General features: G+C 38.0%; 1 protein-coding gene and 1 long non-coding RNA gene across 2 annotated transcripts; both read left to right on the top strand.

Annotated features, from left to right (window-relative positions):
- The first annotated feature begins 1076 nt into the window (after window positions 1–1076).
- On the top strand, window positions 1077–14751 carry LOC116288362 (ATP-binding cassette sub-family C member 4). Its single transcript, XM_031695132.2, has 30 exons — window positions 1077–1252; window positions 1928–2057; window positions 2579–2695; window positions 2843–2954; window positions 3536–3751; window positions 3960–4055; window positions 4856–5019; window positions 5369–5494; window positions 5902–6154; window positions 6570–6689; window positions 7732–7779; window positions 7905–7946; window positions 8137–8328; window positions 8398–8492; window positions 8697–8783; window positions 8983–9079; window positions 9299–9586; window positions 9687–9821; window positions 10045–10082; window positions 10239–10459; window positions 10700–10779; window positions 11070–11220; window positions 11380–11610; window positions 11797–11897; window positions 12415–12606; window positions 12773–12928; window positions 13038–13127; window positions 13246–13418; window positions 13621–13726; window positions 14203–14751. Exons 2-30 carry the CDS (start codon window positions 1966–1968, stop codon window positions 14521–14523), a joined length of 4140 nt encoding a protein of 1379 aa, XP_031550992.2. The 5' UTR covers window positions 1077–1252; window positions 1928–1965; the 3' UTR covers window positions 14524–14751.
- Window positions 14752–15582: 831 nt separating this feature from the next.
- Window positions 15583–17050, top strand: LOC148912236 (uncharacterized). Its single transcript, XR_016119395.1, has 2 exons — window positions 15583–15811; window positions 16828–17050. It is a non-coding gene; the product is annotated as an uncharacterized LOC148912236 (long non-coding RNA).
- The last annotated feature ends 548 nt before the right edge of the window (window positions 17051–17598 follow it).

Here is a 17598-nt window from a genome sequence, read left to right as displayed (position 1 = left end):
TATTGACGCAACCCATTTTAGACTATTAATATGTGAACTTTTTCTCGTTTTTATCGGAGCGCAACAAAACAATGTTGAACGATCGGAGAAAACTTTACAAATGAGCATTTTCATTGATCGAGGTGATTATGATGTCATAATCAGAAATAATGACGTACTACTACGTTTAACTATACGTCAATTATTGTGCGCGCAGATTCAGGCTAGTACCCAGGACTTTCTCAGGATTCAAAATGGCGTCTGCTGATTTGACTGATGTTCAATGACTGTTCAATGTAGAAAAATTGAACCTTAGCGGGATAATTGATATACGGTTATAAAAGTACATTATACTCATGGACGATGCTGAATTTAAAGTCCTAACGTAAAAAATAGTGCGTTAGAAGCACTTTTAAAAAGAATGTACATATTTTTTACGGAGACAAGGTGAAACAAGGTAAGTTCTGAAAAGATTGGTTTAGTATTTTCAAAGAATAATACAAGTTTAGATATAAAAAGATTACCCAACAAGCATATACGATACATCTCTTGGATAAGCATAATTAAGAAGTTCTCCAATATACTAAACATTCTCTTACCTCACTGTTTTACAGTCCATTGTCTAAAACAAGAAAAAAATTTTTTTTTTCCTTTGAAGTTTTCGCGTCTTTATAACAGCTGTTCGTTGCTTTTTCACGCCTTTTAGTATCACGGATAATTCCTTTCTTTGTCAAAACCTTTATGGTATCCATAAAAGATACTGTAGGTTTAAAACAGATCATTTAAGAGTTAAAAGAAAAGTTGAAAACTTCCTTTGATTTTGATAAAAAAATTCTTGCGAGTCACGTGACATTCTGGTTCCTGACACAGGAAGCCCACTACAGATGAAAATTGTACAAAATAAATATACATCAAGAGACTTTTCTTACTTTTCTTGTAACTTTAGGCTTTAGGTTGTAATATAATAGGTTTACTGTATTCTCAAACAAATCCAATGAAAAACTTGTAGTGGCTTTTTGAAAGAAACTCTTGTCAGTCACGTGACATTCTTGGTCAAAATAAAGATAAAAAATGTGAAGTCGGAAAAATCTTTTTCGTTGTTTTAAGCTTCAACAGGTTTTATATTCAAACATTTCCAATAATTTTCACCGGCATTTCCCCGGTATACATAATGAGTGGAGCTACCGTAGATGGTTCTGGCACGTGGCCGGTGTGTTTACATTACCATGAGTGGAACAACCAAGCTGACGATATGTACCCTCCGATCTGTCAGGTAAGTGCATAAAACTATCTAATAACTAAATCCTTCCATCTAACAGTATGTTATATGTGTAATACGACATTATTTTGAAAGCTCTTAGATTGTTGTCATTGTATGTCGAACAGACTTCAATATGATTCTTCATCTATCGAACCGTTGTCAGAGCTCATGCTGTTTTAGTTTTGTAGAGGCAACATTTCCCATCCAAATAAATTTCCAAGTTGAAGTGGCATTTATATTTTCACACAGAGCTAAATGCTAGCTAACGTAGTTAAGTCCTTCTTGGATAATCCAAGGGATTTCTTTAAATAAGACGTGTTTACCTTCGTATGTTAGTGTCCGTTTTGTTTCCTACTGTTTCGTGTTCTAGTTGTTTGTATTTCTACCGTTGAAAGCTTCATGTTTATTTGGCTTTATTACTACGACATTATCTTACTCTAGATTTTGCATAATATATATATATTATATGTAAGTCTGATAATTGAATTGTATATTTTTGTAGCAGTGTTATAGTTTTACACCAAGTTATAGTTATAAACCGCCACAGCTGTTTTACTGTTTTGACGCTCTTAACAAGTTTATTCTGCATGGATCTACTATATTCCTTTAAATTCATCGATTCGTCCAAAACTTAAAGGCCATCATTTAAACATTTGCTTATTTAAATTTACGAAATTATTTTCCCAGCGTCGTTAAGAACAAAGTAGGGACTGTAATTGTACAAGATGGCTTCAGTCGAACATCATGGTGATCATCATCAGCCAAGAAAATCAGCCAGGCAGAAAGCATTCTGTTTGTCAAAGTATCTTACATTTTGGTAAGAAAACTATTAAACTAACTTTAATAAAGTTATAAAATTATGGGCTTGGATAGTAACTCTTAGTAATTCAACAACTGTATATTCATTTTTATTTCTGCCTCATAACCCATACATTACTAAACTAATTACAGATGCAAATTATTTAAGTATTTTGATACTTGCTTAGTTACTTGCAATAAGCTTCATATGACTTGCCAGACAAATTAATTGATTCACATGTTTATGAAAATTACTCTTTATTTGTCAACATTCAAATAACCTACGAATATCGCTGCCAATCACATCCAACACTGGTTTTCAATGCCTGAGACAGACGATGTTCTCTCAGCTGGCTTTGTAAACCAGTGTCCAATGTGAGGCAGCTGTATTTGTAGGATAACATTCAAATAATAGTATAATTAAAAAAAAAGAAATATTTGAATTTGGCATTCTCCTCGTTGGCTAATTTTATATAATTACCTACTCCAAGGACCAGATATATATTGTTTTATTAAAATATGAATTTTTTTTTTCTGTAGGTGGTTGAACCCATTGCTGAGCCGAGGATTTAAGAAGTCACTTCAAGAAAGTGATTTGAATGAGCTTGTGTCTCTTCATGGTCTTGGTATAGAGGAGACAACTAGTCAGCTACAACAGTAAGTTTACATTTTTGTCTACTTAATTATTGCATTGAACAAATTTTAAATATGGGTACCTATTGTAATGCCTGTGGTATCTCGGCCGTACATCTTGATTAGAAAAGCTTTATTACTAATGAATGCTGTTTCTCCTCTGCTGTGTAGACATTGGAATAATGAACATAAGAATATTAAAAAGAAGCCAAGCTTGTTTAGAGCAGTTGTCAAGACCTTGGGAACAAGATATGCTCTACTAATGATCTTTGCTATCATTATTGTAAGTGGATGGATGACATCATGAACATCTAGATAAATATGCCTTAATTTTCTAAGTCCACTGAACATGATGCATTCTGGTCTAGCTTAGGTACGAACAAACCCAACATGAGCTATGATGAACAAAAAGTGTTTATACCCAAGATAGACCACAATGCATCATATTTTCTATCTCAGAAGAGGTCCATAAAGAGACTACTATAGATATAGACACCTCTATCATGTACTACACAGCTCTATTGTCTTGATCGGCTTCACTGCTATACATAGAGAGTATGTTCAATGGACATTTATCTATATTGATGTCCCTGGTTCAACCACTGTACTTACTTAACATGCACAACATGCAGTCATATTTACACAGGGGTGGATCAAGGGGAGGGGTGCAGGGGGTGCGCACCCCTCCCTGGTTCGACTTTGTGCCCCTACTTCGAAGATAACCAATACTGTTTTTCCCTTTGATTCTAAGGGGCGCACCCCTCCTTGGGTTAACTTTGTGCGCAGCACCCCTCCCTGAACAAAATTCTGGATCCACCCCTGATACACCTTATAACAATGGTATTTTACTTACTTATCTTCTAGGATGGATTAGGTATTACCCAGGCTTACTTTCTCAAGAAGCTAATAAAGTACTTTTCTGTGGGGACCAAAGTTACTGAGAAGGATGCTTACATCTATGCTCTAGTTGTCAGCCTATGTAGTATTGGGTCTTTGTTCTTCAATACTCCTTATTATTATCATCGTAAGATAACAGGATTGCTTGCAAAAGAGGGCTGTATCACACTCATTTATGATAAGGTATTTGGTTATCAAAATTTTGTTTTCAATTGATTATAATCATAAGACAAAAGTTTAAGTTCAAGCTGGATGGTGGTTACATACCTAATTTTCATTCTGCTGCTTTAAGCTTTTCTCATTAAGCATCATTCCAAAGAATAGTATTTCTCATTAGGCTATATGTTGCAAATATCATATAATAAAAACATGAATATGTTGAATCTTCCAGATTCTCAAGCTTGACCCAACTACTTGCAACAAGATACAAAACCAAAACATAAATATTGGGAGCTTAATAACTTCAGATGCTGCAAAGATTGAGTCAGTAAGTAATGTAACTTGAGTAAACTCTTCAATGTATCTGACTGACAAGGGTCATTTTGACGACATTAGTATGTCAAGCGAACTAGAGCTGCTGTCGAATGAGAAATAAATACTGTTTGCAGGGGCGGATCCAAGGGTGGGTCCAGGGGTGAGTCCAAAGTGGGAGAGTGGGGTGACTATTCGTCTCACCTTTGCCCAAATGAAAAAATGTGTTTATATCTGAAAATATTTTTTCTGATAAACTTTCATTTAGTTTAGTCTATGTTAGATATCTTTTTTCTACCTCTTAATGTTTTTCTGTGGTTTTGGCATGAGGTACCCTCACGAGAGTCACCCCAAACCTCCCCATTTCAAAATCCTGCATCTTTTCCTAGTTTGGTCAGGTCAATCATTACCATATAATATCTGATGTGTGTCTGCTGATAAGTTGATGGTAGAAGTCAGTAGATAAGTCATTTGCATTAGTAGTAAGTCTGTAGGTCAGTGGCTTTGCCAGATGTAATAGGAGTCAATAACAAGTACAATACCTGATGTGTGTCCACTGATAAGTTGATGATACAAGTCAGTAAATAAGTCATTTGCATTAGCAGTAAGTCAGTAGGTCAGTGGCTTTGCCAGATGTAATAGGAGTCAATAACAAGTACAATACCTGATGTGTGTCCACTGATAAGTTGATGATACAAGTCAGTAAATAAGTCATTTGCATTAGCAGTAAGTCAGTAGGTCAGTGGCTTTGCCAGATTAACAGGAGTCAATAACTAGTAGAACATTGGTTTATAAATTTTCTTCATTTCTTTACAGGCGTTCTTTTATCTTCACTACCTGATCTTGGGTCCAGTAGAAGTGTTAGTTGTTCTTTACCTTTTATGGGAAGAGATAGGAGTGTCATCACTTGCAGGGATGGGGCTGTTGTTGTTGTTAGTTCCACTACAAGTCAAGATGAGCTCATTTATTATGTATCTCAGGTAAATTAACATGACTTTACAATCAGCGAAAATACCTTGTTATCTTTGACCTCCAGTTGAGTTTGGCTGCCCAGAAGGCTGTCACTTGCTTACAACCCACAGTGCATGACAAACAAATTATTGCAAGTTGTTGGGAGTAGGGTGGGGTGGGGTGGGGTGTAATGAGGTTAAAGACTATATAACTCACCAACCCTGTGATAATGAGTCCAGGAATCAATTCTTCCACCATAGTGACGAGAAGCAACTTTATGCACCAGCTCTTTGAGCCATCAGTACACACTACACACAATTCCCTTATAACAGTGAATGATATATTCCCAATTCATTTATTCACGTTGTTCAATTTAAGGCGAGAAGCATTGCATGCTATAGATGCTCGCACCAAGGTCATGCGAGAGATCATATCAGGGATTCGTGTGGTCAAGATGTACACAAGTGAAGATTTACTAAGACAGCTGATTGGTGATTTAAGAAGGTATGTACTCACTACCCTTGCTGGAAGAACCCCAATATGCATGCTAAATGCGCTTAGATCAACCATTCTTATTCTCATGCTTGCATGTCAAAATTCTCCCAAATTTATCTGTTTGTACCTAGTGCCTATAGACAATATTATGATGATAGAAAATGCACACTTCAAGAACTCGTGAAATGATTTGTTAAACATAAATATTAAAAAGTAATTTGCTGGAAAAATAAGAGAATTTCGAGAATCTACTCTTGGTAGCCAAGTCATTCAGTGAAAGTAGGTTGAATCGTATTAAGCACTATTTGTGGTTGAATGAAACACAATTTGTTGACATGGAACAAGCATAACTCAGTGATACAGCCAAGTGTTCTTGATCATGATCTATAACGTTAATGTATTTTTATCTTTTACAGGAAAGAGATTACTTGGTTCAAGCGCCTTTCTATAGGGAAATCACTCTTCACATCTCTGTTCTTCAGCAGCCCCGCCCTGATCAGTTTCCTGACCTTCATGACTTATGTTCTTGTAACAGACAATAACCTGAATGCTTCCAAGGTCTTCATGTGTGTGGCTCTGTTTAGCTCTATTCGTGTTGTCATGACAATGATGTTCCCTGCTGCTGTGGCTGCTATCGTTGAACTGCGTGTATCATTAGAAAGAGTACAGGTATATTTGTCAGTTGATGTTCACCTCACGCTCAGTCACATGGGGGTAGATCCTTTTTTTGTTTTGGGGTATGAAATGCGAGGTCTGATCAAATTCATTTGAATGTCGCAGTACTCCAGCTTCAATTTCTCTGTTGCTCAGGGTTGGCCTCAATTTGTGTAGAATATTCATGTGTTCCAGTGAAGGTCTGTGGAATTTCAAACTGTTTGTATTGTTGAAGTTCTGCTTTCTTCAGTTTACCATTGGTATTTGTGAATATTTGGACACTGAAATGAGGCAACCCTGAGTATGAGTCTGAAATCAAGGAATATAGTAGTTATCTGCAACTTGAAAATGGTCTGTTCCAAACGTTTCCTGGAACTGGTATTGACTTCCTGCAACATTTTTATGACCTTCATTTGTTGTTTGTCTGTAGGATGTTTTAATGCTGGAAGAGTTATGTCCTTCTTGTCGAGGGTTAATATCAAGTCAAGAAAAACCAAACCCTGGAGAATACAGCATCTCTGGTGAAAATATCACAGCATCGTGGACTAATGTATGTTGGATCTCTGGTAGTTGTAGGATCATTATCTTCAATAGACCTTTTGGGATCGCTTGGAACATAATGTTTTCCCATGCGTCATTCCCTTGAATATGATTTCTTTGTATATCGAAAACAACAACCATGTGCCATTCCCTTGAGTATGATTTCGTTTATCGGCAACAACAACCATGTGCCATTCCCTTGAGTATGATTTCGTTTATCGGCAACAACAACCATGTGTCATTCCCTTGAATAGGATTTCTTCTAAGATAATGATATGTGATTTATCTTTAGCTAGGTCTACTAACGAATAGACCGTTTTCTCAAGGTTGCGTGCACATCCAACTTGACGGGTCACAAAATTGAAAAACGCAAGTTCAGTAAAATTGAGAAGCCAGTTTTACATTTAAAGAGGAGAATAATCGATTTTATGAATTCTTATCGAAAAAGTTTATAGAAATGTATGTTAATTCTCATTATAAAGCTCCTGTTTTGGTATCGTGGCCCGTCGTGGGTTATGGCACAGTGGAATCGAGGTTTATTTTTGGAATTAATTAGATCGATATGGGTTCGAATCCCACCGTGTACAGATAAAACTTGTTAATTTTTTTATTATCTTTAAATTCTTTTTCGGAGTTAAACTCTCAATACTGGTAATGTTTTAAAAAAATACATGATTTCTTGTTTCTTATATGTTCCATTGACATTATCAGCTTAGCAATCTCGACCCTAAAAGTAGAGCTCTACTTTTTTTAAGTTTGAAAGAGTATTTATTCCACTTGATTTTTCAATATTTCTATATTGCAATGTTCTATGTTCAAGTGTTACTGGTGCTACTGACCGTCTACCCAAACGAATTGCCCAGTCCTCGCGCGACAAAGAAGGGCCCTCGTTTCGTGTTGTCATTTTGTTGTGTTGTTGTCAACATCGTATTATTTTGAATAATTTTGTTATTATTTACGTCATTTTTTTTTCATTTGTTTGTTATGTCCTTGTGTCTAAACCAGTTTCATCAAACCACATTCTATTCTCAGCCTTCTTGTTGTTTCAACAGGATTTCAACAGACCAACCCTTCGTAACATCAGCTTCAGCGTGGGCCAGGTATCACACATCCTTGCTTCAGAACTTCTCGTTCTTTCCATGACCATGCGTTTCTTTTGGCCTCCAAGGTTCCCTGTCATCTATTTCTGATTCTGATATTTTTCATATTTCTCTCTCTATCACAGAACCAAATGTTGGCCGTCATCGGTGAAGTTGGATCAGGCAAGGTTGGTATCTCATACAGCGAAGTTGGTCCGAAGATGTATCGATTACGTACCCTAGCTTGCAGTTAGAAAAATCATAAAAATGATCGGTTTGGTATAGCCATACATTATTTTCCAAAATTATGAATGTCGTAGCTCATTCTAAACTGAGTATAGAGGTATTGCATGTCAGTAATGTTTTCTTTTGTTTCAGACGTCCTTCCTGCAGGCCATTATAGGTGAGCTGCCCTTCAAGGAAGGATCCATGAAAGTCAATGGAAGAATAGGTTACGCCTCACAGCAAGCCTGGGTCTACAACGGGTCTGTTCGGGAAAATATCATATTTGGTAAAGATTACGATGAAAAATGCTTCAAGGAAGTCATTAAAGCCTGTGCGCTGGAAAGGGTAAATATTAGGGCTACGGAAATGTAAGATAGTGTCCTCAAAACTAAGTGATCTTGTTTTGTTGATTAGGACTTGAAGTTGTTTGCTGAGGGGGACATGACGTTGGTGGGTGAAAGAGGAACTTCCCTCAGTGGAGGACAGAGAGCCAGGATAGGCTTGGCAAGGTGAGGTAGATAACTGTCACCAGAGGGTAACTAGGCGCGCAAACGCACTCGGGATAGCATTGGGTCCTTCTTTTTCTAATGTAGCTTATCAGCGTGAGATAACTGTAACTAGACGGAGAATGGGTAACTCACCACTTCTTAATGTTTATTAAGGAAATCATGTCGTTTTTCCTATCCCGGTAACGTTTTGTTTTCCATTTTCAGAGCTGTGTACTCAGATGCTGATATCTTTCTGTTGGATGATCCGCTCAGCGCCGTGGATATTCATGTTGGAAATCAATTGTACAAAAGGTACGTAAAAGGGAATAGGTGAATGGTCGATTATGAGCCAATCAACTTTACGTATGTACAATGCTAGACTTGTTCTTCTGGCACAATTTGTTTCCCATTCTAAAGCACACAGTGAAGAATGAAATGTCTTGGATGTTGTTATGACAAGCAGACGTTCTCTAATGATCGTTTGATTGCTAACATCGTGTCATTCTGCTAGATGTATCCGTGGTTATTTGTCATCCAAGGCTCGTATTCTGGTTACACATCAGTTCAGATACATCAAGGAAGCTGATCACATTATTGCTCTATCAGAGGTATGACTGTGGGATTGGGGGGGGGGGGGGGGGGGGGGGATGGGAAGGGTGATGGTTACTGTGAGAGGGGAGAATAGGATGATTGCCATATTTGTGAACTGAGGTTAAGAGGATGATAGCTATACTGTTGGAAGGAAGGAGTGAGGATGAGGTTTACATTGCTATATCATTGATATTATAACAATGTATATAGTGTTAACGTTTTATTCTGCATTTTAGGGTGAAATCGTAGCTCGAGGAAGCTTTACCGATATTCGTATGTCAGGAATCGATCTGATCTCCATGTGTCCCTTGAAAAAATCCATAGAGGAAGAAGAAGAGCTGCAGGAGATCGCTGAGACTGTGACACCCAAACCTGAACTACGTCATCGTCGTCATAGTAACGCTAGCACATCTTCCTCCAAGTTCATGGATTTGATTCGTCCCCAGGCTCAGTTATCACATCATGTGACTGAGATCCTTGAAGAGAACGAAGGTGAAACTGGTGCATTCCAAGTACCTGTCTATGTAAGTATCCTCTGTGGGGTTACTGGTGAAGAAAGAATAATATTGAAGGGTTTGGTACGTGATGTCAATTTAGCTTGATTTTGTTTGTCTTTTTTGGCAGGAAGAAGAAATAAAACCCAAAGAAGAAACCAAACATGAGGGAGCTGTTTCCATAGCAACCTATGTATCTTACTTCAAGTCACTCCACAACGCCTGTGCCGCCATCTTTGTTTTATTTCTGTTTGTCTTGGCGCAGGTATGTCTAGAGGTCCTATTCAGTTTTCCTTCTGTTCCAAAGCAGATTGCGGAATAATATTATTTGCAACAAACAGTCACGTGCTGATATATCACTTTGCTAACGAATCATTCAGCTCAAGGTCCCTTGGGGAAGGCTCTGCTGGATGGCTTCGTATCTTGAAGTCGGAGGTATCTTTTAAGGGAAAAAAGTATTTTGAAAAAGGTTTTCATTGTTTTTGTAGGTTCTTTCTATGCTTGCCGATTGGTGGTTGTCGTATTGGTCAGTAAGACTTAACTAATCTATTAGCTTAACATCATTTTTTATTTTCATTTCCTTCCCAGTTCCACCGGTTTCCCATTCCTATTTTAATCTTATTTCATTTCCAATTAATTAATTTTACAGCATTTCAGTTTGTCCTTCTCATTCCTGATTTAGGTCTGACATAGAAGAGAAATACTTCATAACATCTTCCAAACCAGATCGTTCTTTGTATCTGGGAGTCTTTGCTGGTTTTTCCTTCGGTCTGTTGATCGTCACGTTGGCTCGTACTCTTATCTTCTACACGCTTTGCCTCATCGCTTCGTGTCATCTTCACAACAGAATGTTCAGTGCTTTAATCAGGGCTCCAGTTTACTTCTTCGATAATAATTCACTCGGTAAGTTTTGTTTTTTCTTTTCTAAAAAAGATCTTTTCCTTTATTCGAGGGATTTCCTCATAGCCTAACACGCTAAGTTGCAAACAGCCCCGAATGAGGTTATGTGGGTTTGATAACATTTGAAGGGGGTTTTAGACATGACAGCATACATATACAATGTCTCAATATGTAAGTCACAGCTCTTCCATTTACTAAGTTCATATGTTGTTGTGAAGGTTTCTTGACTCTCTATCAATCCAGGTCGTATTCTGAACCGTTTTTCCAAAGACATCAATTACGTGGATGAAAGTCTTCCCACTACTCTAATGGATTTCTTCCAGGTATGTAATACCAAGTATGTAATGCAAAGCTTGCGTGAATGGAAAAATGGTCTCGCACCGCTGTGATCGTGGGTTGGTCCCTGCGGGTCGCGTACATTTATTTGACCTAACTGGTTGTCTGTCTTCGATAGTTTTTCTCCTGTTTTGCTTTCTCTGGCCGAGAGCGCTTTAGTGATGGGCCTTTGTGAGAGGCTAAGCATTCATTCCCTGCATGATCGACGTCAAATAATCTTCATTTACTTTACAATGTTTTTACTTGACGTCAATGTATTCTCTGTTTTCCTTTCAAGACTGCCTTCATGACCATGGGTGTCATATTCTTGGTCGGTAGTAAAAGTCCCATCTGTTTTGCTATCGTTCTTCCAATATTGATCTTCTTCGTGATCGAAAGAATGTACTACATAAGAACCGCCAGAGACCTGAAGAGACTAGATGGAGTTAGTAAGTAACCACAGGCATCCCAAGTACAGTATTAATTATCATACCACAGGGACCCCAAGTACAGTATTAATTACCATACCACAGGGAACCCAAGTACAGTATTAATTGCCATACCACAGGAATCCCAAATATAACGAAATATTTTATATTTTTCATCAGCGCGCAGTCCCTTATATGGTCATTTTTCCACCACACTACTTGGCCTGGACACCATTCGTGCATTCGGTGCCAAAGACGCCTTCTTTCACGAGTTCCACCACTATCTTGAAGTAAACACTCGTTCAATATTTGGTTACATCTCTGTGTCATCCTGGTTGACGTTCAGGCTCGAGCTCCTCTCCGTCATCTTTGTTTCCTTTGTGGCTCTTATTTCACCTGCTGTTAAATCTTGTAAGTTTTGACAATATTTATAACATGTTGCACCTATATGTCAGCCATTTAGAAACGTAACCAGGCCTTTGTCAGGTATTCATTGTACCTTCTCAGCCACCGAAACAAAGCGGTTTGCCCAGAGTGACATTTCATTATGTAAATGTTTGAACTGACTCCAGTCCCTCCTTCTTAATCAACCTTTAGCCCTTAGCCCAGGAGCTGTAGGACTTATCGTCACATATGCAACTAAACTATCGTCTGTTTTGGCCAAAACCATCAAGAAGAGCACAGAAGTAGAAAATATGGTATGTTAGTCTCTCCGTGGTATCACATTATGTTTTATCTTATCTGTATAGGTGAGTGGACTACACGCTTTCCAAAAAAAATGGTTTGAAAAAATGTCGAATTTTCGGCTTTTGAAAGGGTATGGATAATCATATTGTAGGACTAAAACATACCCAACTTTTAAAATATGGTTTATGCTTCTAGATTCGGAATTTTGAGAGGTTTTTTATTTTGGAAAATTTGGAACCGAGCATGCGTGGACTGGACTGGACTTCGGTTAACTGGAGTGTGCGGAACGCAAAATGGTTTTAACGCCTAATTTCCAGTGTCTTTCTTATAATTTGTATTCTACAATACATATTTAGTAATTTCATCTTAAATATTTGCAAAAAATCAATAATTTTTTCAAAATACAATTAGAATGGTTTATTTGATCGGCGATAGCCTTTTCGTGTTATCTCGCTCAGCGCGTAGCAATAAAAGCAGTGGTAGAATATCTTCTAACTTCCTTATTCCCCTTGTTTTGTGTTGCTGTAGATGACGTCAGTAGAACGTATAGTTGATTATTGTAACCTTGAATCAGAGGCGCCCATGGAGACCGATGTCAAACCACCCAAGGGATGGCCTGACAAGGGAGCAATCAACATCACCCACATGAACTATTCTCATCACAAGGACAAGCCAGTAGTACTTCACGATATTACCTTGCAAATAAAACCTGAAGAAAAGGTAGGCAGTTTCCATTGAATTGTGGGTCACATGTGACGTCATCTCCTGTCACGTGAGCGGATTCTAATGGAGAGTCTACTCCAGGAATTTGTCCTTGTATACTGTGTTCTGGCCAATCTCGTTTGCCCCAAGTAATTCATCATTATTGTTTTGTTTTGTGGCATAGCTTGGCGTACTTGGTCGGTCAGGCGCTGGGAAGTCCTCGTTCATCTCTAGTTTATTCCGTATGGCAGAACCTTCTGGTTTGATAGAAATAGACGGAGTGGACATCAGCAAAATAGGTCTTCGGAATCTACGGAATGCAATAACAATCATTCCCCAGGTAGGCTTGGATGTAATATAGCTCTTGTGACGAGGGAACGTTGGCATCTTTTCGGAAATTTTCAGCTCGTTGACCCATTGATGTTCACATGTCATGGATTTTATTCCAGGAACCGGTTCTTTTCTCTTCAACTTTGAGAAAAAACCTTGATATTACGTTGAGTAAAGAAGATGTATATATCTGGTCAGTCTTAGAACAGGTACGTCACAAATCATCCTTCATGCAAGATGTACAGTTGTAAGGTGTATTGAACATTTCCTCGTAAGTGTTCGGCAATAAGAAATATGTAATTCTTATTCTATTTGTTACTCCATTAGGTCCAACTAAAAGACTACGTTGAACGTTTTCCTAACAAACTGGAAACGAAAATTAACGGTTTTGGCTTGCAATTCAGCGTTGGTCAGCGGCAGTTAATATGTTTGGCACGCGCCATTCTTTGCCACACCAAAATCCTGGTCATCGATGAGGCGACAGCCAACGTGGATTCCAGGTAGTTTTTTTGTTTTTTCTTTAAAATGTGCAAAAAAACTAAATCTTTTACCTACTCGTTTTACAAAGATTAGCTTTTGCACTTGTGATATCAATGACTGTGCCAGCCTCTGACATGCGCGGATCGTTATTCAGTGTTTGTTTTTCACCCCCAAAAGTACGTCGTACTGTATCACTGAACCATATTTTTCATGACATGCCAGGACGAGTAAAATCATTTGGGACGTCATTAATTGTCGGTTCAAGGATTGTACTGTTATCACCATCGCGCATCGTCTCTTTCCTGTCATGCAAAATGACAGAGTTGTGGTAAGTGTTCAATATGTCCATCTATCAGTCAGTTGGTCCGTCTGTCCGTCTCTCAGTCAGTCAGTCTATCAGTCAGTTCGTCCGTTCATCTATCTGTTCGTCCGTCATTTAGTCAGTCGAGCTATCAGTCAGTTCGTCCGTCCTTTAGCCTACAAGCAGTCTGTCCGTCTGTCCGTCAGTCAGTCTATAAGTTAGTTCATCAGTCTGCTAGCCAGTCAGTCAGTCCTTCCGTCCGTGATTCAGTCAGTGATTTTTAAACAAGCTGATTAATTTTGGCTGTTGTATTGGACCAATAGTCCTAACAGAGCGATACTCCCATCGAGAAGAAAACAAAATAATCAAGTTGGAATCTGTGAGTTAATGTTTTTCCGGAGGAAGCGTAGTATGGAACCAACAAATAACATGATATCAAAGCCAAAACCACAGCTGTGAGATGCACCTCTCGTTTGATCAGTGCTTCGTACTTTTGTTTGAAGGTTTTAGATGCTGGTTACATTCGAGAACTAGATTCACCACATCGCCTTCTGCAAAACCCCAGCAGTTATCTGTCTCACGTTGTTAATGACGCAGGACCGCACGAGGAGAAAAAGCTACGAGAATTGGCGAAGATAACACACGACAAGAAAACAAAACCTGGACCAGTGAACAGCACAGTAATCGCGCCCGAAACTAGGAACACTCAGGGACAACAGGAAAAACAGAAAAAACAGGAAAATGATGTGAAAGAAGAGGTATCTCTGACAGATATTCCAGAAATACGAATCGATACTGGTTCGTCGTATGTTACATCCTTATAGTTATTCCAGAAATACGAATCGATACTGGCTCGCTGCAGTTTCGATTGCACTTCATTTTGCATATTTTTATGGTGTATATATTATCTTTTGCAAGTAGAATCGTCTGAAATCTTTCGGCATGTAAAAGAAACCACCAACCCAATATTGGTAACCATGTATTTCAACAAACTTGGTTGTTAGAATCACGAGTTGTAAGAATTATTTTTAATAAACTTCCTTTGTGTTTTATAGCATTCCGTGCGTGATATACATAACATCCACTTCACAACAAATAATTCATATTAATTGTCACGTCATGAAATAAAAACCGCGATAGAATTAACGAATAATCCCGCCCTTTTTGGTTGCAAAAATCTTTCTAGCCTTCACATGTGATGCAAGGTTTCTTCAAGGTTTTTCTATAGCGCGTTGACTGATAATCATTCTTGCTCGCCAATCATGTGACTTGTGAGAAGGAAAAATACTGATATATTGACTAAATTTGATTCCAGAACTGACACTTGATATTCGAAAAACATGGTTTCTTTCTTTGTGATTCACAATTACACACGGCTGTTGGCCGGAGCGTATTGTGACAGCCAAAGGGCAAACCCGCAACAACAAGCCATCTTGTATTACATAACATTATTTATTTATTTCATGTGGTGATGTTCAATCTGTAAATTAATGTCATTTTTGATATCATGAAATATAAATGTAATGTTCAATAATGTATATAATGTTCCATAGTTATTGGATTATCTCACTAACAAGGTTCTACGCTTCGTACGTAATCTTCATGTCCTAAGAGAGATAACCATTATGAGTAAACCATCTCAAAACCGTGCCTTCTCGCCTATCTTGAGCTCGAGGTTAAAGAAGATCGAACAAAGGCGAAGGGAAAAGGTTGCGCGCTGGTTAAATATTCATGGCAACTGAGTGTCGAGTCTGCCTTTCCTTGAGCCTTTTACCACGCAGTAACAACCACATGGTTATATTCAAGTATTTAAGCTTATTTTCTAACAAGCTGAATTCTACGCAGACCGCAACTAAGGCCAGTAACCATCTGCGTGTTTTTTTTTTGGTTTTAATCCTCACAACTCTGCATGCAATACGCTTGTTTGAGCGAGGATATAAATAGCGGCCACATCTACCAAGATACTGTTCTTGCTGAGAAGTCTGTCATCTTTGAAGTTAAAGAACTTTTGTTTCAGCATGTCCAGCAAAGTCTTAACACTTTTGATTTTGTTGATGATAACAGCAGTGCTTGCTATCCCGTTGGGGTTCAAGGATGGCGTTCAAATACCTGGTAAACAAAATGTATAGTTTCTTGTTTTATTCATTAAATACGCCCATTTGTGTTTTAATTATATTTTATTTCTGGTTTCAAAGTTCCTTCGTAGATACCGATTTTTTCTGTCTTTATTGGTAAACAAAGAAATAGCATTTAAGGCCAGAATGGCCACTGATTCCATTAAATTTCATAGATGGTAAAAAAAACTTCATTAGTCTACACTGGTGCGCGGCAGAGCCTCTCCGTGATCGCATATTTTTCAGTTTTGTACTGTTTCTTTATTCTTATCGTTTTTTCTTCCTTTTTCTATAATTAATCTTTTTAAGTCTGTATTTTTATTTGCAGTTTTGTCATACTTTGCCTGCCCGGTGTCAAAACAGCTTTACAGTGTTGTAAGATACCATTCAATCTTTAACCGTTTAGGAATAGAGTGTAAAAACATTGGGATTGTTTATTTGGACACTGTACAATATAACGAAATCTATTTCCTGAGTTTATTGAAAGGATACGAGTAAACACTAAACAAAACCATGAAGGATGGAAGGAAAAAGACTAGACTCCGTTCGCCTCACCCTGCGTTTGTCAGGAAAATATCTTCAGTAAAGACAAAACTACTATTTTTGAATATTTGAAAATGTTGATTTGGGTAACAATTGAATTATTTCATTTATACTTTTGAATACGTTCTTTAAAAATGAAAACAATTCGAAACTCGATTTAACTGAGGCTTTAGAAGTGTGGGGTCTATCACGCAATCAGTGATATCTCAACTTCTCTAGCTTGGCGTCTAATTGATTTGCCCTTTCGATGGATTCTTATTCATCAGGGAGAGAAATTACACGAGGGGGGAAGGGAAGGGGGACACACGTCGGCAAGTTTTTCCCAATAAAGATGAAGCGATCTGATTGGTCCCTTCAAGCCGACATTTCTTTGTCTGCCATGATAGCTTATAGAAAAGAACCCTTAATAACCAACATTATACTACTTGACTATTCTTTACTCATTTTATTGTTTCTATCGCATCATCGTAGATCAATACAAGCAGAAGCAGGAGGAAGAAGACGCTTGGTTTCTGTCGTCTAAACGAGAAACAGACCAGGAAGAACAAAAGTGTAGCGGCATTCCATGCTACTTATGCAGGAACTACCCATGCTTGATGACGTGCTGTCGTTAATCACCTCCCAAATATACCACTTCTTGGATTAATATAACCTGATATAATTTAATAAAAAGATAAATAGCATATATAATTAATTTTGCGTATTTCATTTACTTGGATTCGAATTCATCTACTTCCTAAGAGCAGAATAATTTGTACGACTGTTAACAAGTAGCCGTACTGTTCCGTGCATGTGTCATATACATGTCCAAGCATTCTGAGATGGTGAGTTGAACACACGAGTAGTGCCACGAGCCCCCTGGCCCAGAGATACCGGTGTCTTGAACCATACGAATATTAAAATCAATGACACCTTATTAAAACGAGACAGATGTTCTAAGGCTGCCGATAATGTGTTTTTTTTTCAGGTGCCTGTCCCTTGAACGCAGAACCCCATCTGGATGACAGCCCTGGATCTTTTCCTGCTAGCGCTGTATTTTAGATATTTGCTCCGAATAAAATCTTTAAGAACACAATTATAAAAACTAAAGCTTGATCAACTGAGGTTTTTTCTCGCTAAAATAACCCACAAACAGAAACAACAAATCGCCGGGTCAGAAGAGCTAAGTAAACACCTTCTATCCATACTCTCTTCTCTACTGAGGTCTCATACCATCAAAGAATCCACAAACCATTACTAGTA

The sequence above is a fragment of the Actinia tenebrosa genome, unplaced genomic scaffold, assembly GCF_029948245.1.
Source record: "Actinia tenebrosa isolate PJP-AT-01 unplaced genomic scaffold, QUT_ActTen_1.0 PGA_scaffold12__29_contigs__length_12842862, whole genome shotgun sequence".
In the NCBI taxonomy this organism is placed as follows: domain Eukaryota; kingdom Metazoa; phylum Cnidaria; class Anthozoa; order Actiniaria; family Actiniidae; genus Actinia; species Actinia tenebrosa.
Note: the sequence above shows the minus strand (reverse complement) of the source record. Positions and strands in the feature narration are given on the sequence as shown.

Excerpts from the sequence above, each read along its gene's own strand:
- LOC116288362 (XM_031695132.2), top strand. The coding sequence starts at position 1,966 with ATGGCTTCAGTCGAACATCATGGTGATCATCATCAGCCAAGAAAATCA. Across the intron at positions 2,058-2,578 it reads TCAAAGTATCTTACATTTTG|GTGGTTGAACCCATTGCTGA; the intron begins GTAAGAAAACTA and ends TTTTTTCTGTAG. Across the intron at positions 9,080-9,298 it reads ACATTATTGCTCTATCAGAG|GGTGAAATCGTAGCTCGAGG; the intron begins GTATGACTGTGG and ends TCTGCATTTTAG.